Here is a 26,728-nt window from a genome sequence, read left to right on the forward strand (position 1 = left end):
AGGGCAGAAAGGAAATCTGAATGACCTTTAACCATTTTACTGAAAAATTACGTCCATAATGGGCAGTTCCATGTTCATGCTTCCAATTTCCTCCTTTAGCAGCGCCACCAATTCTAGATGTCATCTTTGCACAACCCTAAGAAATAGCAAATAAATTTCACATTGTGAAAACTCATGCGCCAAAGGAAGCTTTGTTTACAACCATCAACTAGCCTTACACTCGCACATTCCTTTCATGACAAGTCAAAATCAAATTATACACTCTTACAACAATTATATACTAGTAATACTTAACAAATTCCTCCGCTATTTGGTAATGCACATAAAGGATAGAGAATAGCTTGCCTGAAAATGTCTAGTCCGATTAACTGAAAATATCAGAATGACATTTTCCACCGAGTCAAAAGCTTCATTTAGTTTAGCCTCATTGCTTCTTTGAGTTGCCCAAACTCCTTGTTGTACCGACAATTCAAGATTCTCACGGTTGCAGCTTTTAACTATAAAGTACCTAATCCCATGCAATGACACTGGATAAGTATGCTAGCAAAAACAGAGATATGGAATGCAACTGTCCCTTCTTTCTTCATTAGCCCAACAAGGAGAAGAATGGATAGAGAAGAGGGACAGTACTATACGAACAAAGATCAATGAATTAAAAAATGGAAGTCACTGCTATGCCAGGGTGAAAATCAGAAGTTCAAAAATTAAAGGAAATTCATCACCAGTAACAATTGAAGATACTGCAAGTAAAACAGCATCACAAAATGAATCACGACCTTGTGTCACTAAACAAGACAGAATACCAGTTCTGACCAGCAAATCTGTAGTGTTTAGTCCTGGACAGTTTTTCATCCATATAGCTTACTCATACTTTATATGACGTTGCAGGAAATATGTGACAGACCACTATGAGAGAACAATGAAGTTGCTTAACCAAAAAAAAAAAAAAGAATAATGAAGTTGCATCCCACTGCTAACTCATACTTGTGAAACTAGTCAATTAAACTATCAACAGGGCTCTTCCTTTTTCTTGCTATAGCTGTTTCATTACAACAAAACAGGGGTGCTGGTAGCAAATATGTATCGTACTATCATATCTAGTCAAATTAATCTAGATACTTCTGGTATTTGCTATACTCGTAGTAGCAAAGAAGTTGTACTTCCATGAAGAAAAAGTTTTTAGACTGCACGATATGAACCGATAAAACAATCACAAGAAAATTTTTTAAGTTGCAATGGGAAAATCTCCCATTCAGCAGCAAAAAGAGAAGCTACAACATCATATGATTCTCTCTCCCTTCAAAAGCTCTCATGTTCAAAAGGGCCTACGTTGAGTGTAATGCTCAATATTCCATGCTCCTCACTTCTCTTCTTTCGTCAACATGTCCAACTGGAGAGAGCCTCCTTCACTGTGCCCGGCATCGCCATTGCAGTCCGTCCCATCTCAAAATCTCACAACAGGAGCAAGTAGCCACCTGACAATAACAGAGGAGGTTGTCCGCATCTTCACCAGAGCATTTGCACATATATGACCAGCTGACATTTGTAATCCGCCTTTTTCTCAAATTTCAGTTTTCAGGATTACTTCCTCCATTGCTAGCCAAGTAAAAAAGCACACTTTTGGTGCCATGGGAATACAAGCCGGTAAGTGCGAAAGATCTGATTCTAACCTCACCAAGAGTGATGATAATATGATTGTACTGACAACAATTCATCTCTTCCCAACATCCACCTCCATGAGTCCTGACTAGTGCGTGATTTATTTTGCTTGTAAAGCCTTTCAACCAGGCCTTGGAATTTAACTACTTCCCAATCCAGAAGATTCCTTCTAACCATATTGTAACCTCCAAAACCATCATACTGCCATCTCCCTCTGACTCGACTCTCGAGATATTATAGATGTTCAAGAATGTCCTTCTCAACATCTCTTCCATGAACTTGTGAAGCTAATTCTACTTCATCCAAAACTTGAAGGTTTTGTTACCAATGAAATCTTTCCATCCTTTCATAATATCCCTCCAAAGTCCGCATCCGAATAGAAGTGTGATATTATATGTCCTCTACTCCGCTTCACAATTTCATACTTATCCTCTATTACCTCCCTCTTTAGCGCGTGCTCCTCAATCCAAAATCTCTAGAACCATTTCCTTAATAGGGTTTTGATACTCTGACATCTTTCATCCCGAGACCCCCCCCCCCCTTTCTTTGGAGATGTTACATTCTATCCTCAAATCTAAACTATTAAAATCTTTCTTTTTCGGTAAGTCTAGAGACAATTCATTCATTACATCAAGACGATATTAGAAAATCAAGTATCCCGATACATCAACCTAATTAGATGTATTCTCACACCTGTATCCAAAATTATATTGACACCCCATACCATAAAAGTAAATACCTTGACAAACCCAACAAGCACCTATGTCCAAGTAATGTAAAACTGCTTATCTAATATCAGTAGCTATGAAAACCTAGCAACATATGTGCACTTCATCGTCCAAAGGGTCACAATCCAAGTTACAATAACAAAATAATACAAGCTAAAACTCAACATCGAACTGGAAAGCCAGTGAAAGGATCACTTGAAAGTCAATATGCAACAATCAAAAAAGAAAAAAAAAAAAGAAAGACAAAGTTCCAACATGCAGTTCTGCAGTCAACGCAGTATAAGTCTATCTTCAAGCTATAGCATATCCAGATTCACAAAATGGTCTTTAACAAGAGGTTCAACATCAACAAAAGATATCTCACTATACTTTCACCAAATGAAGATGATTCCGCCACAAGAGTATAACTTCCGAAAAACAAATTACCTTATTGCCTAACCTGAGAGGTCACCCACAACTTAGACTGAAAATAATAAATCATGTTTCTGTAAGATTGGCACGAAGTTATATTTCATGGAAAATATTTTTATAGAAAATGTTTCCTGTGTTTGGTTGTAAGGAAAATATATTACAGAAAAAACATACATCAAAAGATTAAAAATAATTATAGCCAAATCTGAGAGTATTTGATGAAATATTTTAGTATTAAAGAATAATGATAATTTCTAGGTGTTATGACAAGTAATATTAAGTTAAAATAATTGCAGGGAAATAACTTCCCTCATAAGTGTGAGAATCATTTTCCCTCTTTAATTGAAATGTTTTTCATTAAAAACATTTTTCTAGTAGCTAAACACCAAAAAAAGACTTCCTCGCACAGAACATTATCTTGATAAATGAATTTCATCGTACCAAACCCATATCAGCTTATTATTTACGGGTATGTATTAACTCTAACTATATAATAGACCATTGAGTTCTTCCATTAACTTTGTATGATATAGTTTGTAGCATGGGTCTTTAGAGGTACTAAAGAGGGTAAAGCTATTTGGAGAATTTTTTTGTTCCTTTTGGTGCATTGGTCATTCTATATAACTGCTATATTTTAAGATCTCACCTGTCCACGATGGTGAAGCCACGTGAATTTTATTACTTTCCTTTTGGTTTAAATTGGTTTATAGTTATTTCATTCATGGAGGCACTAGAGAGCTAAGCTTTTGGTTCACATATAGCTTGTCCTCTCAACAATAACCAAAATGGCTCACTAAATCTGTAGTCTAAGACTCCCATGTAAATACAAAAGGGAGTACAATATCTTGAAACCAATACACAAGATGATGCCCACAATATTCTCGAATCAGAAAAGACAAATCAAGTGAGCATATAAGCACCCTGAATGCAGGAGCTTGTCAGATTTCATTTCTATCCAGAATTTTATCCTCAAAAAGTTAATGTTTTTGTCCCATTATGACCCAGTCTTTACCAAATGACTAGTATGCAATTGTGGATGGAGCAGGACAACAAGTTGAAAGTTAATATCCCCTTGTTCTTCCAAAAAGAAAATCGACCAAAAGCACAATTCCATAATTGTATGGCATGTAGACAATTATCAAAGGAGATAAGATAAATAAAAGAAGAATATAGGCAGGCCAAGACTCTGAAATCGAAACATCAGTAGCTTCTTAAAAACCCTAGCCACCTGGGCAGTCTAAATATCAAAAAACACCCTAACTTTTGCAAGAGACTGCCCAGGCATAGTCCTGCAGTCACACTAAAATACCAGAAATCAAATCCAAAATAGAGAAAAATAGGTATTGAAGTGGCTCACCAAGCTACTAACACTCATCCAAAGACATTACCTAAATTTCAAAGATCTCAATAAGCCGCACTGGTACATGAATCTGCTTTAGAGAGGAAGAAGGGGAATGGAATCATGAAGGTAAACACAGATAGTCTCTCAAAAGCTTAACCATAGTACATACTTCAAAATTTGCAAACCAGGTTTAAGGCAATATTCAGCATTGTCAAGACCTTGATCATGGAAAGCAGTTGGAGATGCATATTATGCATTTCTAGACTATACAGGTTAATCATCACATTTTCTGACAAGTAAATAACATTATATTGCAAAAAACAACACCAGGATAGTGCTGACTGCTAATCCATCAAGCAAAGAAATTTTTATAAGATTGTATACCTCAAAAACACAAAAATAATTCGACAAAAGCTATTCATTTCCCAAGTTGCACCAGAAACATAGCTGCAATAGTTGAAACTAGAAATAGATTCTAGTTTGCATGTTGATGAAAAGAAGGATCTTATCTCAACAGGAATAACTCAATATGATAGGATCTATTTAGTAAGCCTGAGACATCATTTCCTTAAAGTCTAAGGAGAAAAGTAACCACCTCTGGTCGCTGAACCATGACTGGTACATAGAGCATGCTTATCTGCAACATGGAGCCATAGGCTCCTTTGCCCCAGAGTTATGGAGAGGAAGAGGACCGCACTTAGAGCTCCTTAGGTCTAAGAAGGACTAATTGTTGTCTGACAGGCGCCACAGCAAAATCTTACTTTTCAAAAGGAACGCCAAAAATGAGAAAACAATTCAAAGGACATCTTCTCAGAATCAAGATATATTACACTTCACTTTCACAGGCAGGGAGGGTGTTACAATGGGTGCATCACCTCATCCACCTCTCCCTCGACGAAAAATTATCCAATGCCTTTAGTCTTAACCTAGTATTTGGTATTTAGATCACTCTGACAAAGTTAGACTAGCTAGAAGAGCAAAACGCAGCGACCACAACAGCTAATGAAATGCTAGTGAGAAAAATATGAGCTCTTTTCTTTCAAAGAGAGTTGTTTTAGCTTCATTAGTTGTAAGCAATCATTAGGCCTAAACTTCTAGCAGCTATAGATACACAAACCATAGGGAAAACTAAGAAAAATGGAATGAAGAAAGCAAAGTAGCTACATATCTTCTAATCCGATTCTCCTGTCCTCTTTTGGAGGAGAAAGATCTCTAAATTTACGTATGCATCAGGGCACTCAAATTACCCGTAAAAGTATGTATCTTTTATTGCAGAACTCTGATGAACTAAGATCACAATAGTCAATATCAATTCCTCAGACACGCAAACTATGCCTAAGTAGAACAGAAAATAAAACAAAGGGAAAACCAGTATACAAGTGGATATAGAAAACAACAATCACGAAACTAGTTGAACTAGTTACGACCCCAAGGCTCTGGACGAACTCATTACAGCTGACATAGGGGACTGTTAAATTATTTTATTGTAAATAATATACGTACATGAACTGATTACAAAACCTAATTAAAGACCTTGAAACTCTACACACCTAGAGGTTCCTTGAGGCAGGACTACTCCAGTTGTATCTGCTTGATTTTGCTGGCCATTGGGATGAATTTGTGTTTGAGTTGTGCCACCCTGTTGTTGAGTCTGTAAAACTTGTTGTTGATGAGGCTGGATCTGTTGTATAATGGGTGTCTCAGTTGCTGTAGATTTCACAGCAAGACCCATTCCATTCTGTCCTTGTGAAGCTTGAGGTTTGTCAGCCTGTGTTGAATAAATAGCATTTCGGTTTTGGTAAAACCTGTTTGAGTAACCATAGTTGTTGGACGCCAGATGCTGAATTTTCTGAAGAGCTTCTTCCACTGGTGGTGGAGGTCCAGGCAACTTTGCATGTCTATATCGACAATCAGGACCATTTGGACAAAACCCCAATTTGTACCTGTATTATAAAAACCATCATAACCAGCAATAGATGTCATTACCTAACCATATGTAATTTCTTTGAGGTTCTCGGTACTGCCATTTTTGCTTTTATATGTATATATATATATATATATATTAAAAGCAAGCAAATTAACATGAGTCATTATCATAAACATCTAAAGCACCTATGTCACGAGTTCAAACCCTGCTGCAGACAAAATCTGGTATTTAAGTGGAGAAGGATAGAGGGGAAAGTCCATTATCCACGGAGTTTCGAACCGTGTGTCATTGGCCCTCGAGGATTTCTCGGTTATTAAGATAAAAAGAAAACTTTAACCTCTACAACATGCAAGGCTGAGACTAAAGCCCTGGGGCCTCATAGAGGCTAAAGTTTGGACGGAGATTATAGCATTATTCTAGTAGGAAACCTCACAGCCAATTGCAACATATAGGAGTATTTATTTTCTTCAATTACCAGTTTACACTAAGTATAGATAGTTTCTGGTTGGTTGCGTTATCAAAGATAGATGAGCATAACCAGAAAGTAAGAAAACCAAGTTAAAAAAAAGTCATACATGTTGCATTCCCTGATATCCTCAATGGTGTGCTTATAAACACAGTCCTGTTCACGGCACTCCCCATACAGTCTAAAAAATCGACAGATTGGCATTCGAGATTTATCATACTGATGAAGAAAGCCACAGGCTTCACCCTTCATACACAGTGACCGCAGCCAGTGGCGGCAAACAGTCTGCCTGAAACTCCGACGATTGCCAACAAACCCTACATCCCCGCCTACATGGGCTGAGGCAGTAGGCGGCTGGTTAATGTTAGTATTTGGGGCGGCGGCCGCGGCAGTGTTGTGATCGGAAGATTGTGTCATTACTGGTACGGAAGCAGTTGGGTGTGTCGGTCCAGTGTCTAAGCCGCCCTCGAAATCAAAGCTTAAACCCCCTTCTCCTTCGTCCATTAGTTACTCTGAAATTGTATATTCAAATGGATACTTTTGTATATGTGTGTGCGCGTGTGTGTGAGCGAGAGAAAAAGAAACTACTGATTTTGATTGGAATTCGGGGTTTATGATCCTCCGGGGGTTTTCAAATTTTACCAGTTTTCTGCTGTCTGGTTGCGGGGTTGGGAGAAAACAAAGATCTGTGTATAAGGGGTCCGTTTTTCTGGCCAGGGAAGGAAAATGAGGAAAGAAAAAGAGAGAATATATAGCTTTCCCTCTTTACTAAGTGGAGATCCTAATACAATTTTTGGGGATTCAATTGATTGAAAAGAACTTCTCCTACTCTAGTTGGGAAATGTCAAATCTACTTTTGCATTGAGCAATTTTGTCCTAGTTAAACTTTCAGTCTAGTACTCCCTCCTTTTCGTGAGACAATTTGATCAAATTTTAAAACTAAATTGGATTAGGTTTTCTTAATATTTCAAAATTAAATTTTAGGTATTCGGAAACTATACGAAAAGTACTATAATTTGTAATCGTCTCATATCAATATGGTAAAAGTATACATGTTAGAACGTTGGTCAAAGTTTATGTAGTTAGACTCTCAAAAAGCGAAATATCACAAAAAAGTAAACGAAGGGAGTATTAGAGCCCGTTTGGGTTAGCTGATTTAGAGTAGCTGATAAGCATTAGGTGCTGAAAAACACTTTTAGGTGCTGAAACTGATTTAAAAAATAAGCAGTTACGTGTTTGGATAAAAGTGCTGAAATTAATAATAAGCAGCTGAAGAACTGGGTATAAAGAGAGTTTTGTTTTAAAAAGAAGTATTTTAGGGATAGGATAGTAAATATTTTGGTCAAACCTAAAGTGTTTATAAGCTGAAATTTGATAAGTTAGGGGAGACCAACTTATGGCTTTTGGCTTATTTTTGGCTTATAAGCACTTAACTTATAAGCACTTTTAATTTTACCAAACGCGTAGATAAGCCAAAAAGTGCTTATAAGCCAATTTGACCAGCTTATAAGCTTAGAACACCCTCTTAGATTAAAAGTTGAATTAGGAAATTATGAAGTTGACTCGAGACGAGATACTATTTATTAGCAAAGGAAATGCTTAAGGGGAAGCCCAATAGTGGTTTAGATGTTCAATCTAGTTATCATTGATTTCCTAAATTATTTGGGACTCGTTATGGAGACTGAGAGTAAAAAATAAACTTAAATATTTTCTAGAAAAATGTATACTTACTTGTAAGCAATAATCTTGCTGAGAGATTTTTTTTTTTTAAGCAAACAAGAAATATTTATATTAAAAGTTACGTAACACCGGGTACATCATAATCATACCTTGTGTCACTTAGGACACTTTGATTTCCTAAGCTTGCTAACATATTGCAAGCAACTTGAGTTAAGTATTTCACAAAAACACATTGTTCTTCTTGATCATTCCTTATAAAAGATTCAACATAAGTAGGAGGTATTACAATTTTTTTTCCTTTGCTTGAACATTTGTCTCCTTAGCCAGTTGATGTGCCACATTATTCCCTTGCCTGAATACCTGCCAGAGGAGCATCACCTTCCCCTGGTGCATTATCAACTTGCATTCATTAATAAGATCGTCAAATATTCCGTTACCGTGTTGTATAACTTGTATTGCCTCCATGCAATCTGTTTCTATTTCCAGCGGGAACAATCCCCATTCATGAGCTGTTTGAAGTCCTTCCACTAATGCTCTTATTTCTGCTTCCAAAGAACCCTTTGCATATATGGATTTTGTAAAACCAACCACCCAATGTCCTTTTGTGTTGCGAAAGACTCCTCCCAGGCCACTCTTTTGGTAGCTGTCCTTAAAACTGGCATCAATATTTAATTTGAACTAGCCTTTAGGAGATTTTTGCCACTTAACTTCCAATGATATTTTTTTTGTGGGACAAAGCTATTTTCAGTAAGAAGAGTGAATTTTGTGGCTTTTTGAATAATGTTGTTTATGTTAATATGGTTGCTAGTGTTGTTTTGGTTATTTGAATTTTTGTTTATCCATATATCCCAAGGGCAAAAGGAAAGAAAGACTTCTACGTAATAAAATTATTTCTCAATGAGCAATCAAAAATTTTCAGTTGGAGAAGCAGTGATCACCTATTGGATCATAAAAATTTGACCAACCCATATTGTCCCAAAAAGGTTTAGTTGTTTTACAGTCAAAGAAAATATGAATGATTGATTCTTCTACTCTTGAATCACAAATAGGACATAGGGGGTCAATATTAATAGCTATATGAGCTAGGTATTTTCTGCAAGGGAGTTTGTTATGAAGGCATTGCCATAAGAATTTCTTTATCTTATTTGGACATGACAAAGTCCAAACCCAGCTATACTCCAATTGGTTACTCAAAGGGGATTCAATTTGGTTATAGCAACTTTTTAGTAGTGAAAATCCCTTTAGTAGATAGAGACCATATAGGAACATCCTTTGTTGGTCCCTTAGATCGAACTCTTACCTTAAGGATGTATCTTTTTATATCACTAGGGATATCAATCGATAGTTTAGTAAGATCCCATTGGTGATCAATGTATATATCTCTAATTGTGAGGGAGTAATCACTAATCAAGTGGGGACCTTCAAATGAGTTCCTAAGATTTTTTATATTGGGGATCCAACTTGTGTCCCATATGTTCATGTTTGAATTATAGTGTGGTGACCAAGTAATCCCTTTTACACATAATTCCCACCCCTTTATAATGGCCTTCCAAATGAACGAGTGGTTTAGTTTAGAGATATTCCCCCCGTATTTAGTAATAATAAGTCTTGGCCATGGAGTTTTGGCATGTGTGAATAGTCTCCATACTAGACTAGCTAAGTTGGACATATTTTTAGCAATTGCATTATGAATTCCTAAGCCTCCAGTGGATTTTGATTGGCAGACACTAGACCATTTTACAAAATGAATTTTTTTCTTTTCTTCAGTTGTACCCCATATAAAATCCCTCTGGATTTTATCAATGTTTTGAAGGGTCTCTTTTGGCAGGAGGGTGTATTGCATGTAATAGTTTGGTATGGAGTTCAGATATGATTGTGCTAGAGTAGTTCTCCCTGCTATATTGATAAATCTCATCTTCCAGGATGCAAGTCTTGTTCTCATTTTGTCAATTATAAATTGATAATCCCGGTTTCGAATTTTTCATTTATATTGGAAAACTTAGATAGGTACCAAATGTCTCACTTCTTTTTATGCCTAACATATTGCTAATGTTTTTGATAATGTTTGAAGAGCAGTTTTTTGAGAAGAGGATTTTTGACTTAGTACTATTTATGCTCTGGCCTGACAGAGAATAAAAATAATCAAGGCCTATTTTAATGGCTTGACATGATTTGTAATTGGCCTTGGCCATTAGTGTCAAGTCATTAGGAAAAAATAAATGGGAGAAGCTAGGGCTTTTCCTTCCTATAGTAATAGGATCCCAATTACAGGTATCAACTTGGTGATCAATATATCTAGACAACATTTCTAGACATAGGATAAAGATACAGGGTGATATAGGATCTCCTTGTCTTATCGCCCTACTTGGCTCAAATTTTTTTGCGATGGAGCCATTAACAAGAATTGCAATAGAGCTGGATGAAATACAGCTAAGAAGGAGTTTTGAGAATAAGGGGGAAAATTAAAGTATCTAAGGGTGCGGTAGACAAATGACCATTCTATTCAATCGAAGGCCTTTTCCAAGTCTATTTTTAAGATCATATGGCCTTATTTTCCTTTAATTCATTTTAGAATTGAAATTAATTCTGGAATGATGATTGCATTATCTGAGCTCTTCTATTTTTCATGAAACTAGCTTGGAAATGACTAATGATTTGTTCTAAGAATGGTTTAAGACGATTAGCAAGAATTTTAGTGATTATTTTGTAAATAGTGTTACAAAGACCAATTGGTCTAAAATTCTTAATATTATTAGCATTAGGCATTTTGGAAATAAGGCAGAGATATGTTTTATTTAATTCTCTAGGAATTTCTTGCCTTTTGAAAATAGTGTGGCGAATATTCACAACAGATTGTCCTATGATGTTCCAATATCTTTGAAAGAAAAAAGGGTGAAGTCCATCTGGCCCTGGGGCTTTGAAGGAAAAGATAGCCTTCTTGATATCACTGTCTAGAAGTGGGTTGTCTGGTGAATTGAGATTAATTTTGGGATGACTAGATTGATTTAACTTTATATCACTCCATTTAGTAGATGAGTGGGAAATGGAAAATATTTTACAAAAGAAATTTAATACGCGAGACATGATCAAATGATGGTCGTTAATCCAATTTCCAGCCTCATCCTTAAAGAAGGTAATTTTATTTTTTCTTCTTCTATTTGAGGCAGATATATGGAAAAATTTCGTATTTGCATCCCTTTCATTTAGCCACATTATTCTAGATCTCGATTCCAGTAATCCTCCTCTATCTTAAGGATGTCATTTTAGTCTTTTTTAAGATCACATTCTAATGATTGAAGGAAAATACTATGAGTGTAGTTCCTGGAGTTTTGAATGCCCTGGAGCCTTGCTAGAAATTTTCTTTTCTTCCCCATTATATCACCAAAAGTCTTATCCCTCCAAGGCTTAATACTATCTATAAATTTTTTACTGGATAACAATAGTCAGCACCATGCCAATTATTTCTAACAAGATATTGGAAGTCCGGATGTCTTCGCCAATAAGTCTCTAGTCGGAAGGGTGGAGAATGGCCTTGTCTATTTCTAGGAATTAGTTCTACTAAAATGGGATTATGGTCGGAATAGGTTTTAGATAGGTGAATTATAGAGCAATTTGGAAACAATTCACACCATTCTTCGTTTCCTAAGACTTTGTCCAATCTTTCTATAATAAGACCTTTATTTCTATGTCTATGGTTTGACCATGTATATTTACACCATTTATAGCCCATATCCAAAAGGTTACACTTGCTAATTTTAGACAATAAAAAATCTGTCCTATTGTTATTTATAGGTCTCCCCCCAAATTTTCATTGGAGCCTAAGATGTCATTAAAATCACCTCCTATCATTCATGGGACTTTATAATTGTTATAAATGGATCTTTACTTGTAGAATCGGTTATAGGGGGATAAGTAATAGGCTTTTGTGTTGATTGGGTGGTATGTGTGTAGAGTTAGTATTAGTGAAGGAGATAATATCATTATTAGTATTGTCTAATTGCATGTCACAATTATCATTAGTAGTAGCAGTAGACACATAGGAGTCTACTAATACCATGTCGTTTGCTTGGGAATCCAAGTGTCTATTTGCATGGATATTTTTTGAGGAATTTTTATTTTTATTTTTGGTGGTTTTGTTCAAAATCATTTGCTCATGATCTAAGAGTGAGAAGTTGTTTTGAATTGGTATGGTGGTATTGTCCAAACTCATTCTAGTTGAAATTTTCCTACCATTGCTAACTGAATTTTGAGAAGATTCTTTCGTTTTGTATTGTAAGATTTGAGTATCTATGTACTTACCCATATTGGTATTGAATAATTTTACCGAGATACCTGGGCCATCAAGCTTCTCCCTTGGAATGATGTTGTTTGTTGGACTATTTTTTGAACTCTACTTCTTGCCTTTGTTGAAAGAAACCGTTTTCCATTATCCTTCTTGATTTCCCTCTTTTGTGTTTGGTTGTTCATTGCCTGCGTAGGGGTTTTCTTTGGTATCCTTTTGGATGTAAATACATTGAGCAACTGTGTGCCCCAGTCTTCCGTAATTTTTGCATAGAAGATTTTCCCCTTCATAATGTATGTATTGTTTTTGGTTACCAGTATAGATGAAGGGTTGTACTGGAACCTCCAATGGAATCTCCACACAAAGTCTAGCATAGAGATCCCTCATTGTTGTTGATGTGCATACATCAGTATTTAGAAGTCGTCCAATGGAGTTACCAATTCTTTCCAAAAATTTTCCATCATAAAACTCCGTTGGTAGCTATGGTAGCCTAATCCATATTGCTGAGGTTGTCAATTTTTCTTTTGTGGCCACAAATTTGGTTTCCATTTAGCAATTGAAAGGTAGTGGCCATTGATGAACCATGGGCCTTGGTGAAGAGCTTTCTCCATGTTTTCTTTTCTTTTAAATTTGATTATGAAATAATCTTCCCCTAGATCAATTAATGAAAATTCTTCCGTTGGGCGCCAAAGCTCTTGAATTTTCTTATTTAAGTATTGGTATAGTATACGTTTACCAAAGAGTTTAACAATAATTGAGCACTTCCATGGCTCGTAAATTATTTGTTTATCCTCCTCTATAAGTGTGATCAGTCTAATGCCTCGTGTGGAAGAGCTCATTAATTTGTCCAGTGATTCTTCTACCTCTGGGACAATTTCTGACAGCTCGATGTTAGTGTAACACCCCGAAAACTCGTCTTAGGTATGAATGAGTTAAAGGAGTAGTAAGGTTATATTTTGAACATGTGAAGTCCCATAGAGATGATTATGGGTGAAAATAGTTGTTTCAAAATCAAGATGGAAAGTAAGGTGCATAAGATTTGACAAAATCGACTATGTTTGCAGAAGGTCTGTCTTCCAGAAAGGTTTAGTGAAAATGCGTAAGGAATTTGGGAAAACTCAAAGCACAAAAGTTGTAGGCCTTTGAAATAGCTTTCCAATGATATATTATGAAGCCCAAACGGATCTCTGTGCAAAAAGTTATGCGCATTTTACAGAACAGTATGTGATATGCGCGCCCGGTAGCGCGCCCATAGCGCGACCGCGCTAATTTTGAGGCAGTGTTACTGCCGTTTTGCACGGTCAGTAGGCAGGCAGGTCTCCAGGTGCGGGGGCGCGCTCGTGGGGGGTCATTTAAAAGCCATATTTCGTCCCCCACAACCCCAAAACATAAAAACTTGCTCTAGAAAGGGAAGCTCTCAAAAACCTAACTCCTTAAGGGTCCTTCCGCCACCCAAGGTAAGTTCTAATGGTGATTCTAAGTTAATTTCAATTTTCCAAAATCTTATTAACATGGGTAAACCCTCCATATCATTAGATATTCGATTGAGACATCATTGTTGAGAGAAGAAACCCTAGAACTCGAATTCAAGAGGATTGAACTTCAAAAAGGTAATGTCTTCAACCTCTAATTGATTATACTATTGGATTAATGATTATAGACTCCAGTTCATGAGATATGAGTTGATGGGTTTGATAGAAAAGCATGAACGATTATAGGGTTGGGGTGTTGATTGTTGATTATTGGTTAGGGGTGTTGTTTACCTTATGGGTGATGAAGAATAATGTTGATTATAATCATTTGAGACTTTAGAATTTATCTAGGAACAAGAGAATGGGTTGTTGGTTGTAGAGACACCATTAATAAGGACTATGAAGCTTTATGTCACCAAGTGTTTGAGGAAATGTTTAAGTGACTAAAACGTGAGAATTTATGCTAATATGGAATCCCTTTGACTTGTATTGATATAGATTAAAGTTGAAAGGGTTGGCGAATGTTGTATTACGCTCAAGAGCAGGAAGTTAAGGTATGTGAGGCTAACTCTCTATGTTTGGGAATGTTAATGATTCTTCCTACACTACGCTTCTTTTATGACGTTACTAATTGCCTCAGAAATATAGTTAAGCCTAGTTCCTTGAATAGTTGTAGAACTTCTATTCTCTAGCTTCATAACTCGCTCATGACTTTCATTTTGAACGTTGTGAGCTTAGTGCATATTCCATATAGACTTGGGTTTGATGCCCCCGAGTCTTAGTATAGATTACTCAGTATGCCATATACAGTTGAAATTTCAGTATTCATAATCAGTTCAAGAATACATGTCTCAGTCTAGTCCCATTCAGTATATCAGTATTATGTAACCCAGTATGATCCAGTATTCCAGTATCATGTAACTCAATGTGATTCAGTATTTCACTATCATGTATTGCAGTATGATTCTCAGTTTCTGATTTTAAATTCCTGAATGTTGAACACCTGTATTTGGGCCCGAGGCCGTAGTTTATGCTTTATGCATATTTGGGCCTGAGGCCGTAGTTTATGCTTTATGCATGTTTGGTCCTGAGGCCGTAGTTTATGCTTTATGCATTTTTGGGCCTGAGGCCGTAGTTATGTATACGTATACTTGGGCCTGAGGCCGTAGCTTGTGCACATATATATTGGGCCCGAGGTCGTAGCTTATTCAGGTAAATAGGTTGTTCATCATTCAGAAGAGGGAGTATTCATATCCTTACTTCCTTTATTCAGTTCAGTTATCAGTTATCAGTTACCTTTTCAGTTATCAGTTCAGTTATCAGTTATCAGTTATCTTTTCAGTTATCAGTTTAGTTATCAGCTATCAATTATCTTTTTAGTTATCACTTTAGTTTCAGTTTCAATAGTTAACATTTCAGTTATCAATTATCAATTCTCAGTTACCAGCTTAGTTTCAGTTTCAGCATTTATAATTCTTTCTTTCAGTTGCTTTACATACCAGTGCAATTCAAATGTACTGACGTCCCTTTTGCCCAGGGCCTGCATCTCACGATGCAGGTAATGATTTACAGGTTGATGATTCAGAGTGCTAGGATTCTCGTACCAGCTGTTTGGTGATCCCCAGTTCTTTCAGGGCATTGTCATTTCTATAGTCTTCAATATTTTCAGACAGTCATTGTTTTCAGTACTTCATTAGAGGCTTCATAGACTAGAGTAACAGCTAGACAGAGTCGCAGGCTTTTCATATTAAACTATGTTGGCAACAAATATATTTTAGAATTGTATTAGTATTTCCGCACTTTGGTTTATATCATCCAGACTTCCAGTATATCAGCATGTGTTAGTTTATCTTCCGCATTCAGTATGTTATGATACCACATATTGATTCAGCTAGTCGGTTGGTTCGCTCGGTCACGTGTAGTCAGGCACCGAGTGTCGCGTTACGTCCAGGCCCAGGTTCGAGGCATGACAAAGCTTGGTATCAGAGCACTAGGTTCAAGAGTCCTAGGGAGTCTGCTGTATCCAGTGGAGTTTCCTTTATATGTGTGTGCTGGCCACTCATATAAACGGTTAACTACCAAGACACCCGGAATTGTCTCATTTCTTTCTACGCTAGATCGTGCCATGAAGCTTAGAGCAATAGTTAACCTTCTCTTCCTATCGAATTCCAAACGTATTGGATGCCCAAGCGATGCGCAGGAGAAACTTATGGTCCTAGAGAGGATAATTTCCGATTGGGGTATAATTATGGAGTACAGGTTGGTAAATATGAGACTTGAGAGGATGTTAAAAGTGGGATGCAATGGATAGTAATACAGGATAGAGCATAACCTTATCAGAAAGTACAAAAGCAGTTATCATGTCTTAAGGCTATCAGTTTACCTCAGTTACCGGTTATATAGTCTTTCAGTTAGCAAATTTATGGTTATTCAGTACGCCACTATTCAGTTATATGTTTACCAAATATCCAATTTTCAGTGTATCAAAATTCTGGTGACTGGTGAGTATACAGTGATGCCTATGGGTACTAAAAGAGAATGTAAGTAACAGTGGTTATAGCGAAATCTTCGCATATTTTAGGTCCAGATAAAGACCCAAGAATCGCCGGATGGTACAATAAGTGATTTATTAGATGATGGTATACTCTGAAGGATAAGTTTGTGTATGGTAATCGTATGTGTTTTACCTCAGAGAACAATTTCGTTTAATCCTTGCAAATGGAGCCACATGTGGGATGATGATAGTTCAGATGTCAGACCCTAACATTGGTCACTATAGTTTTGGACAGAAAAGAGCCTAAGGGTAAAATACCTAGGAGTCAGAAACATTTGTTATTACCAAAGATGTGATTTCGTACAACTCATGCAAATGACTAGAAGATATGATGTATGCAATGAGAACCAAGAGCAGCCAATATTGAATTTCAGGGAATAATTTTAAGTTGTTTAGATTAGTTCAAATCAGAACTAGAAGTACCACGTTAGCAAGCTACTATAAGAAGCAACTATTGATGTAAGATAAAAGATATGTCAGTTCCCCCTTAGGTTATGTGACTAAATGATTACCCCGGATGTTTATAGTATGATATAATTTTGTATTATATAGAAAGTTTGGGGTTAGATATTCTAATTTTGTTTAAGACAGATGAATTCCCTATGTGTGATCTATGCACATAGTTTAGGAAAAAAAAGGATAGTATGCGATCATAGAATAGGGTCGGATGTGAGGGAAGTTAGAAATAGCCTTATGCTTTACTTTAGTTATCCAAAGTAGAACAAGAAAACTTGATTCTAGCAGGTATTTAGTAAAACAATATTAAGTAAGTTTTGAGTTGATACAGTGAATTAGCACTTTCAGCAGAGCTAGTAGAGGTACAATTTGATTCACTTAGCCAGGTTAACAATAGTGAGTGGGTAACAGTTTGAAATACCGAACGCGTGTTCGTACCCAAAGAGTTTAAGTGAAACCCGAATTACAGTGACAGTGGGAAAAAATAAAATCAGCTAGTGGTGAGAGCACAAACTATAGAAGAATAGCCTTTAGGAATTATCGTAATGTGGTTACTCCAGTATTGACAGTGTGAGCAGAGTTAAATTATTAAGATGTGTATGATAGTTGTGAATACATTAGCTTTCCGTTAAGTGAATAATTTAGTTTTCCTAGTAAGAAAGATTTCTCAAAAGTAAGTTGGAAGATGAGTCGTCATTGACGTAGAGTACAAAGAATTGCAGAAAATAAGAAAAGTTTATTTGGATCCCAAAAAAAAGGGAAGGATCCGCAAGTATAAGACTTTTTGGTCTAAGGGGTGATGTGAAAATTTTCAGTAATTCAAGTTAGAGATTTGAAACCCGAATAGTTAGCGCGGGATATGAAAAAGAAAAATCAGTTCGGTAATGAGGGAAAAGTTTGTATAATTACCACAGGGGTTATGTCTAGCATGTGTAAGAAACACAAAATAATGATCACTGATCTTAGTTATTGATGACAAAGTGATCACAGAAAAGCTGTAAAATCATTCCTATTTATGTGTTATGAGGGTAGTGCCATTGCACGAGACTCTAAAATTTAGAGTACATGTCAAAGACTTAGGTCACAATAATGCTATAAGTGTTTTCAGGAAGTGCTTAAGAAGATAAAGTGTGAGAAGTATAACTCATGATTGGGGTAGATAAGACAACTTTGGTGAAAGAAGTTCACTGCTTAGCCTAGTTAGGAGTTTGATTTGCGTACTCCAAAGATAGTAGAGTTGTTGTCTAGAATATGACTTGTTCCCCCTTAGTAGCCGAAGAGAAGGAGAAACAATGTGATGATCCCTACGTGTTGCAGTTGAAGAGGAGATTCACAAGTATAAAACGATGGCTTTTGAATAAGGGGGAGATGATGGTACTTTGAGGTACCAAGACAGATTGTGTGTTCCAGACATAGATGGACTTAAAAAGGGAAGATCATGTTAGAAGCCTATAATTCTGGTAGTCTTTCCATCCAGGTTCCCCAAATATGCATCATGACCAAGGATATTGATTGGTTGAACGACATGAAAAAGAACGTCGCAGACTTGCGGCCAATTGTCTGAATTGTCAGCAAGTGAAAGTCGAGCAGCAAAAAGCCTAGTGTTTTATCACAGAATACACATATTTTGAGTAGAGATGGTAAATATGAAAATCATAACAGGATTATCTTGCTCATTTTAAAAGAATTATTGGATTGGATGATTGTAAATCGACTAACCAAGTCAGCACACTTCTTGCCAGTAAAAACTACAGATTCAGTAGAAGATTATACCAAGTTATACATTCAGGAAATCGTCTAATGTATGGGACTCTATTGTTCGTCATTTCGGATTGTGGTGCTCAGTTTAAAATGAACATTTAGAAGTCCTTTCTGAAAGGATTAGGCACAAGTTTTTCATCCTCAGAAAGATGGCCAGCAGAGCGCATTATTCAAATAGTTGAGGATATGTCCTTGATGTTAAAAGTAATTGGGATGATCACATACCTCTCATTGATCTTGATAATAATAACCTACCACTCTAGTATCAAGATGGCACCGTACGAAGCTCTGTATGGGCGAAGGTGTAGATCACCAATTGGTTGGTTCGAAGTTGGAGAAGTGGAGTTGTTAGGACCCGGTTTGGTCTATCAAACTATAGAGAAAGTTAAGTTGATTCAAGAGCGTTTGAAGAAAACTCAGAGCCGCCAAAAGTCCTATTCGAGCGTACGGCATAGAGACCTAGAGTTTCAAGTTGATGATTGGGTGTTTTTGAAAGTTTCGCTTATGAAAAGCGTTATGTGATTTGGGAAGAAGGGGAAGCATAGTCCCTGCTATATTGGGCCATATAGATTCTGCAAAGGATCGGTCAATTAGCTTATGAGTTGGAGTTACCACCATAATTAGTGGTGGTACAGCTAGTATTTCACGTGTCATGTTATAACATTCAAGTTTCCAGTACTCAGATACTCATGTCAGTTCAGTACTCAGATACTCATGTCAGTCCAGTACTCAGATACTCATGTCAGTTGTCACGACCCCAACCCGATCGTGATGGCGCCCAACACAGTGCTAGGCAAGCCCGACCAATTCAACACTCTCAATCCCTCATATAGAGTTCATTACTAATTAACAGAGTTTAAATACCAATTAACATGATTATAAATCTATAACAGTAGATAAAATATGCGGAAAACAAGAAATATCACTACAAATCCCACTGATCTGGTGTCACGAGTCAAAAGCCTTTAATACAAGTCTGAGGAACAACCTAAACAAGTATAGTCTAAAATGCTGAAAGTAAAGAGGATAGAGGGAGAAATCGGGTCTGCGAACGCCATGCAGCTACCTCAATGACTCCGATGAGATCTGAATAGAAGCAATAGCTCAATCTACGCCTCCGGAATACCTGTATCTGCACACATGGTGCAGGGAGTAAAGTGAGTACTCCGACTCAGTGAGTAATAGCAATAAATAATGACTGACGGAAAGAAATCTCGTAAAAAAAGCACTAAGCAGTTCTATATCAAAGCAGTAAGAACAGTTAAGCAGAAACTGAATGAAGAAATCAGGTAAAAATCCTTTAAGCCAGTACTCAACTCATTTACTCCTCCCGATAACCGAAATCATAATTATACCGCTGCGGCGTGCAGCCCAATCCATATAGTATACTACTGCGGCGTGCAGCCCGATCCATATATTTATATATACTGCTGCGGCGTGCAGCCCGATCCAATAATAATAGTCGACTGCGCTCACTGGGGGTGTGCAGACTCCGGAGGGGCTCCTACAGCCCAAGCGCTATACTACTGCAGCGTGCAGTCCGATCCATATAAATGTACTGCTGCGGCGCGCAGCCCGATCCAATAATATACTGCTGCGACGTGCAGCCCGATCCATATAAATATATACTACTGCGGCGTGCAGCCCGATACATAACATATAAAATACCCTCACTATGGGGTTCTCAACCCCTCTCAGTCACTATAAACTCAGGCTCTCGGGCATACTAAGTTAAGATAGGGACCCCAGCACATATTACTCTCCTTTTGGTTTAGTTAATCCAAAGCCGGTTCATATTAGATTAAACAGTTAGAAACATGACTGAGGGTATGATTTCAACGAGTAAAGTGAGGTCAATCATGTACAATTACCCCTAAGGGTTCTACAGGTCGGCATAAGGCCCCAAACATGGCAACTAGCCCAATCTATAATGATATAGTTTAAGTCTCACTAAAAAATACAGTAAAATCATCAATCGGGATGGACTAAGTCCAAATCCCCAGCAATAATGGACCCCACGCTCATCATGCAGCGTGTATCTCACCTCAACATAGCACTACGTTGTGCAAATCCGGGGTTTCAAACCCTCAGGACACCATTTATAACCATTACTCACCTCAAGTTGGCCAAAGTCCTAGCTCGCTATGCCCTTGCCTCGCAAATCAACCTCCTCGCGCGTCGAATCTGGCCAAAACCACAACGAATACGTTACAATAGGCTAAGGGAATATAACCCAATCGAAAAGACTCGAAAAATATCGAAATTCACGAAGTTGGCAAAACCCGAGCCCCGGACCCACTTCTCGAAAAATCAGAAAATTAACATCACCGGATTCCTCATCTCGCCACGAGTCTATACATATCAAATTTACCAAAATCGGAGTCCATTTGACCCCTCAAATTCCACTTTAAAATACCAAATTTCCAAGCCCTAGCTTTACCCTCTTTTGATGATTTTCCACAAATTTCCATGCAATTTCTACCATTAATTCATGTATTTAGGTTAAGAAACTCACCTCCAATCACACCTAGTCGAAATCCCCTTCAAATTCCACCCAATAGCTCTCAAGGTTGCTTAAAAATGATGGAAATAGACTAAGCTTCGCGGAACAAAAATGAGCATTAAAACCCTTCTGATAACAGGGATTCTCGCACTTGCGGTCCTTTTTCCGCATCCGCGACTACGCTTCTGCGGTTATTTCCCGCTTCTGCGAAACCTCATTTAAAAGACAAGACCGCTTCTGTGGTCACCCTTCCGCATTTGCGGACCCCGCACATGCGAATAATCTTCTGCTTCTGCGAAAACACCTGACATTCCCTTTACGCACCTGCGACACGCCTACCGCATCTGCGGTTGCTCCCATCCAGGCCATTGACCGCATTTGCGGTCTTTCTTCCGCACCTGCGCCGCCGCATCTGCGGTTCCTTTTCCGCAGATGCGGAAATACCAGATACCAGGTGCCTTCAGCAATCTCCCAACTCCAAATTTCATCCCGTTAGCCATCTAAAATCACCCCGAGGCCCCCGGAACCTCAACCAAAAGTGCCAACCCATCCTAAAACATGATTCAAACTTGCTCCAATCGTTAAAACACCACAATTAACACCAAAACAACCAAATTACATCAAATTCAAGCCTAAGTTCATCCAAATCTTCCGAAACTCGCATTCGATCAAAAACCCAACCAAAACACCTCCGAATGATCTGAAATTTTGCATACACATCCAAAATCGCCTAACGAAGCTACAACAACTCTCGGAATTCCATTCCGACCCTCGGATCAAAATCTCACCCATCAACCGGAATTCGCCAAAATACTAACTTCGCCAATTCAAGCCTAATTCTACACCGGACCTCCAAAATAAATTCCGATCACACTCCTAAGTCACAAATAAACCCCCGAAGCTAACCAAATCACCGGAAAACACATCCGAGCCTCTAATTCATGGGTCAACATCCGGTTGACTTTTCCAAAGCAAGCCTTCCTTAAAGAGACTAAGTGTCTCATTTCCATGCAAAACCAATCCGAATAGACTCATTTACCCGAGACTCTTGTAATAAGACATAATGAAGCAGAAAATGGGGAAAATAGGGCGATAACTCACGTGACGACGGGCCGGGTCGTCACATCAGTTCAGTACTCAGATACTCATGTCAGTTCAGTACTCAGATGCTCATGTCAGCTCAATACTCAGCTACTCATGTTTGTCCACTACTTAGACATTCATGCCAACTTAGTACTTAGATAACTCAAATATTCGTGCCAGTTCAATATTCATATATCCGTGTTAGTTCAGTATTCACGTATCCATGGCAGGCCAATATTCAGTCAATGTTGTAGTCATTCAGTTCAGTATCGAACAGTTCAGTAACCATCCATTCATTCAGTTTAGTATACAAGTGTTAATGAAAGTTCATGTTTCCACCATACCTGTTTAAGCTCCAGAGTTAGCAGAAGTTACAGTCAGGACAATCATTCGAGGACGAACGATCCCAAGAGGGAGATAATGTAACACCCCAAAAATTCGTCTTAGGTATGAATGAGTTAATGAGTAGTAAGTTTATATTTTGAGCATGTGAAGTCCCATCGGGATGATTATGGGTGAAAATAGTTGTTTCAAAATCAAGATGGAAAGTAAGGTGCATAAGATTTGACAAAATCGACTAAGTTTGCAGAAGGTCTGTCTTCCAGAAAGGTTTAGTGAAAATGCGCAAGAAATTTGGGAATATTCAAAGCATGAAAGTTGTAGGCCTTTGAAATAGCTTTCCAATGATATATTAATGAGCTTGAACGGATCTCTGTGCAAAAAGTTATGCGCATTTTACAGAACAGTATGTGATATGCGCGCCCGGTAGCGCGCCCATAGCGCGAACGCGCTAATTTTGAGGCAGTGTTACTGCCGTTTTGCGCGGTCAGTAGCGCAGGCAGGTCTCCAGGTGCGCGGGCGCGCTCGTGGGGGCTCATTTTAAAGCCATATTTCGTCCCCCACAGCCCCAAAACTTAAAAACTTGCTCTAGAAAGGGAAGCTCTCAAAAACCTAACTCCTTAAGGGTCCTTCCGCCACCCAAGGTAAGTTCTAATGGTGATTCTAAGTTAATTTCAATTTCCCAACATCTTATTAACATGGGTAAACCCTCCATATCATTAGATATTCGATTGGGACATCATTGTTGAGAGAAGAAACCCTAGAACTCGAATTCAAGAGGACTGAACTTTAAAAAGGTAATGTCTTCAACCTCTAATTGATTATACTATTGGATTAATGATTATAGACTCTAGTTCATGAGATATGAGTTGATGGGTTTGATAGAAAAGCATGAACGATTATAGGGTTGGGGTGTTGATTGTTGATTATTGGTTAGGGGTGTTGTTTACCTTATGAGTGATGAAGAATAATGTTGATTATAATCATTTGAGACTTTAGAATTTATCTAGAAACAAGAGAATGGGTTGTTGGTTGTAGAGACACCAGTAATAAGGACTATGAAGTTTTATGTCACCAAGTGTTTGAGGAAATATTTAAGTGACTAAAACATGAGAATTTATGCTAATATGGAATCCCTTCGACTTGTATTGATATAGATTAAAGTTGAAAGGGTTGACGAATGTTGTATTACGCTCAAGAGCAAGAAGTTAAGGTATGTGAGGCTAACTTACTATATTTGGGAATGTTAATGATTCTCCCTGCACTACGTTTCTTTTATGACGTCACTAATTGCCTCTGAAATATAGTTAAGCCTAGTTCCTTGAATAGTTGTAGAACTTCTATTCTCTAGCTTCATAACTCGCTCATGACTTTCATTCTGAACGTTGTGAGCTCAGTGCGTATTCAATATAGACTTGGGTTTGATGCCCCCGAGTCTTAGTATAGATTACTCAGTATGCCATATACAGTTGAAATTTCAGTATTCATAATCAGTTCAAGAATACATATCTCAGTCTAGTCCCATTTAGTATGTCAGTATTATGTAACCCAGTATGATCCAGTATTCCAGTATCATGTAACTCAATGTGATTCAATATTTCACTATCATGTATTGTAGTATGATTCTCAGTTTCTGATTTTAAATTCCTGAATGTTGAACACATGTATTTGGGCCCGAGGCCGTAGTTTATGCTTTATGCATATTTGGGCCTGAGGCCGTAGTTTATGCTTTCTGCATGTTTGGGCCTGAGGCCGTAGTTTATGCTTTATGCATTTTTGCGCCTGAGGCCGTAGTTATGTATACGTATACTTAGGCCTGAGGCCGTAGCTTGTGCACATATATATTGGGCCCAAGGCCGTAGCTTATTCAGATAAATAGGTTGTTCATCATTCAGAAGAGGGAGTATTCATATCCTTACTTCCTTTATTCAGTTCAGTTATCAGTTATCAGTTCAGTTATCAGTTATTAGTTATCTTTTCAGTTATCACTTTAGTTTCAGTTTCAATAGTTAACATTTCAGTTATCAATTATCAATTCCCTGTTACCAACTTAGTTTCAGTTTCAGCATTTATAATTCTTTCTTTCAGTTGCTTTACATACCAGTGCAATTCAAATGTACTGACGTCCCTTTTGCCCGGGGCCTGCATCTCATGATGCAGGTAATGATTTACTGGTTGATGATTCAGAGCGCTAGGATTCTCGTACCAGCTGTTTGGTGATCCCCAGTTCTTTCGGGGCATTATCATTACTATAGTCTTTAGTATTTTCAGACAGTCAGTGTTTTCAGTACTTCATTAGAGGCTTCATAGACTAGAGTAACAACTAGACAGAGTCGCAGGCTTTTCATATTAAAATATGTTGGCAACAAATATATTTTAGAATTGTATTAGTATTTCCGCACTTTGGTTTATATCATCCAGACTTCCAGTATATCAGCATGTGTTAGTTTATCTTCCGCATTCAGTATGTTATGATACCACATGTTGATTCAGCTAGCCAGTTGGTTCGCTCGGTCACGTGTAGTCAGGCACCGAGTGCCGTGTTACGTTCAGGGCCAGGTTCAGGGCGTGACAGTTAGATTGGCTCACGTTTAGTGCAAAGTTCATAGGGTCCGAGGATATTAACATATCCCTAAACGACGCTTTGTTCTCCACTCCACACTGTTCTGGTGTTGGTTGATCAATATCAGGTGGTTTAGCTGGTATTGTATGTGAAGATTCATAGGGTTGGGGGTTCATTCTAGAGAGCATTCACAAAGTCTCAGAGCTCAAAGAAATAATTGAGCAAGAGTTGTATATTTGGAAGGCCTAGTAACATTAGTTGGATGCTCTACACATCTATTTCTTTTGCTGAGAGAATATCAAGTATGGAGAATATGTAAGATATGTGATAGGTGAAGGTGAGGATATTGAGCATATAATATTTGGATGTCCTTCTCAATTTATGTGAAAATTAAGTGCTATAAACTAGCTTAATTTGGAGAACAGTAATAATTTTTAGTTTGATGGTATAAGTTAGCTTCAAATGCTAGGGAGTATCCTGAATCGATAGAGTTACTAAATTTAAGTGCTAATGTTATGCGACAAATTTAAATTGAGCAATACTTGGTATTTTAATCAAGATATGTTTGAACCAACTGATATTAATTTTAAGTCATTATTTGATTATTATTTTCATAAGAATACTTTAGGTATTTGCTCATATACTTTTTCTCAAAATGGGACAGCCCATCAAGAATGTATATTTATTATTTATTGATGCAGGTTTACAGCTGAAAATAGACGTGAAAGTATTAGTGTTTGGATTTTGGATAGCCTTGGAAAAATATTTCATGCCCATGGATCTTCAATCCACTTTGTGGGGAAAGCCATGACTGTTGAAGCGCTTCCTTTAAGAATGGCTCTTGAACGTGCAATAAAAAATGGTCAGAAGAATGTAAAGATTCTATCGGAAGAAAAAAAGTATTAATGATATGATCTAAACAAATAGTACATTATGTGTGATAAAAGTGACTTATGAAGGCATTTAGAAGCTTTCGGTTTTGCTTGATTATGTAGACTTTATTTATATTCCTAGAAGCCTAAACAAACTAGCACATCACTTAGTTAAGTTTTCTATTACCTGGCTGAATAAAGTATCTTGGGAGCACTTTTTTCCTAAGTTAGATTGTATAGGATGTTGTGGGAACCTTTTGCCCAATTTGTTAGTTCTCTGTAATAATATAATACATATTTATTAAAGTAAAAAAATCAGTCTAGTATTATCCTGTCTTAGAAAAGCTTTATAATCATGTTGAGAATTGTTAAGCTTAGCAAGTTGTGGTTACATTAGTTGGGTTAAGTCTGTAGTGAGTAAAGTTTATTAGTGAGTTAGTTAGCAAGTTGAGTGTATTATAGAAATAGAATCGTATGAGCTGTATCAATGCAAGTATGCATTCATTTTCACAGTATCAATTACTCTTTTTCTCTCCATCTTAGCTTTGTCTCCAAGCTATCATCTCTTAGCTATAACTTCCATGGCTATGGAAGATTACATCGTATGCTTTCATCTTCGATCTAAGCTTG

The 26,728-nt window shown here is 37.4% G+C and overlaps 1 protein-coding gene across 1 annotated transcript in view; it reads right to left on the bottom strand.

Moving 5' to 3' along the window:
* The window catches only part of LOC109234231 (30-kDa cleavage and polyadenylation specificity factor 30-like), an 11,786-nt gene extending 4,402 nt beyond the window's left edge, over positions 1-7,384 (bottom strand). Inside the window, exons 1-4 of the mRNA XM_019400123.1 lie at positions 6,643-7,384; positions 5,691-6,083; positions 346-508; positions 26-136 (exon numbers count right to left, since the gene is read on the bottom strand). Of these exons, the coding sequence (XP_019255668.1) occupies positions 26-136; positions 346-508; positions 5,691-6,083; positions 6,643-7,037 (1,062 nt within the window). The 5' untranslated portion in view covers positions 7,038-7,384. The remainder of the gene's footprint in view (positions 1-25; positions 137-345; positions 509-5,690; positions 6,084-6,642) is intronic.

This window comes from Nicotiana attenuata, chromosome 11, assembly GCF_001879085.1.
Source record: "Nicotiana attenuata strain UT chromosome 11, NIATTr2, whole genome shotgun sequence".
Taxonomy (NCBI): Eukaryota; Viridiplantae; Streptophyta; class Magnoliopsida; order Solanales; family Solanaceae; genus Nicotiana; species Nicotiana attenuata.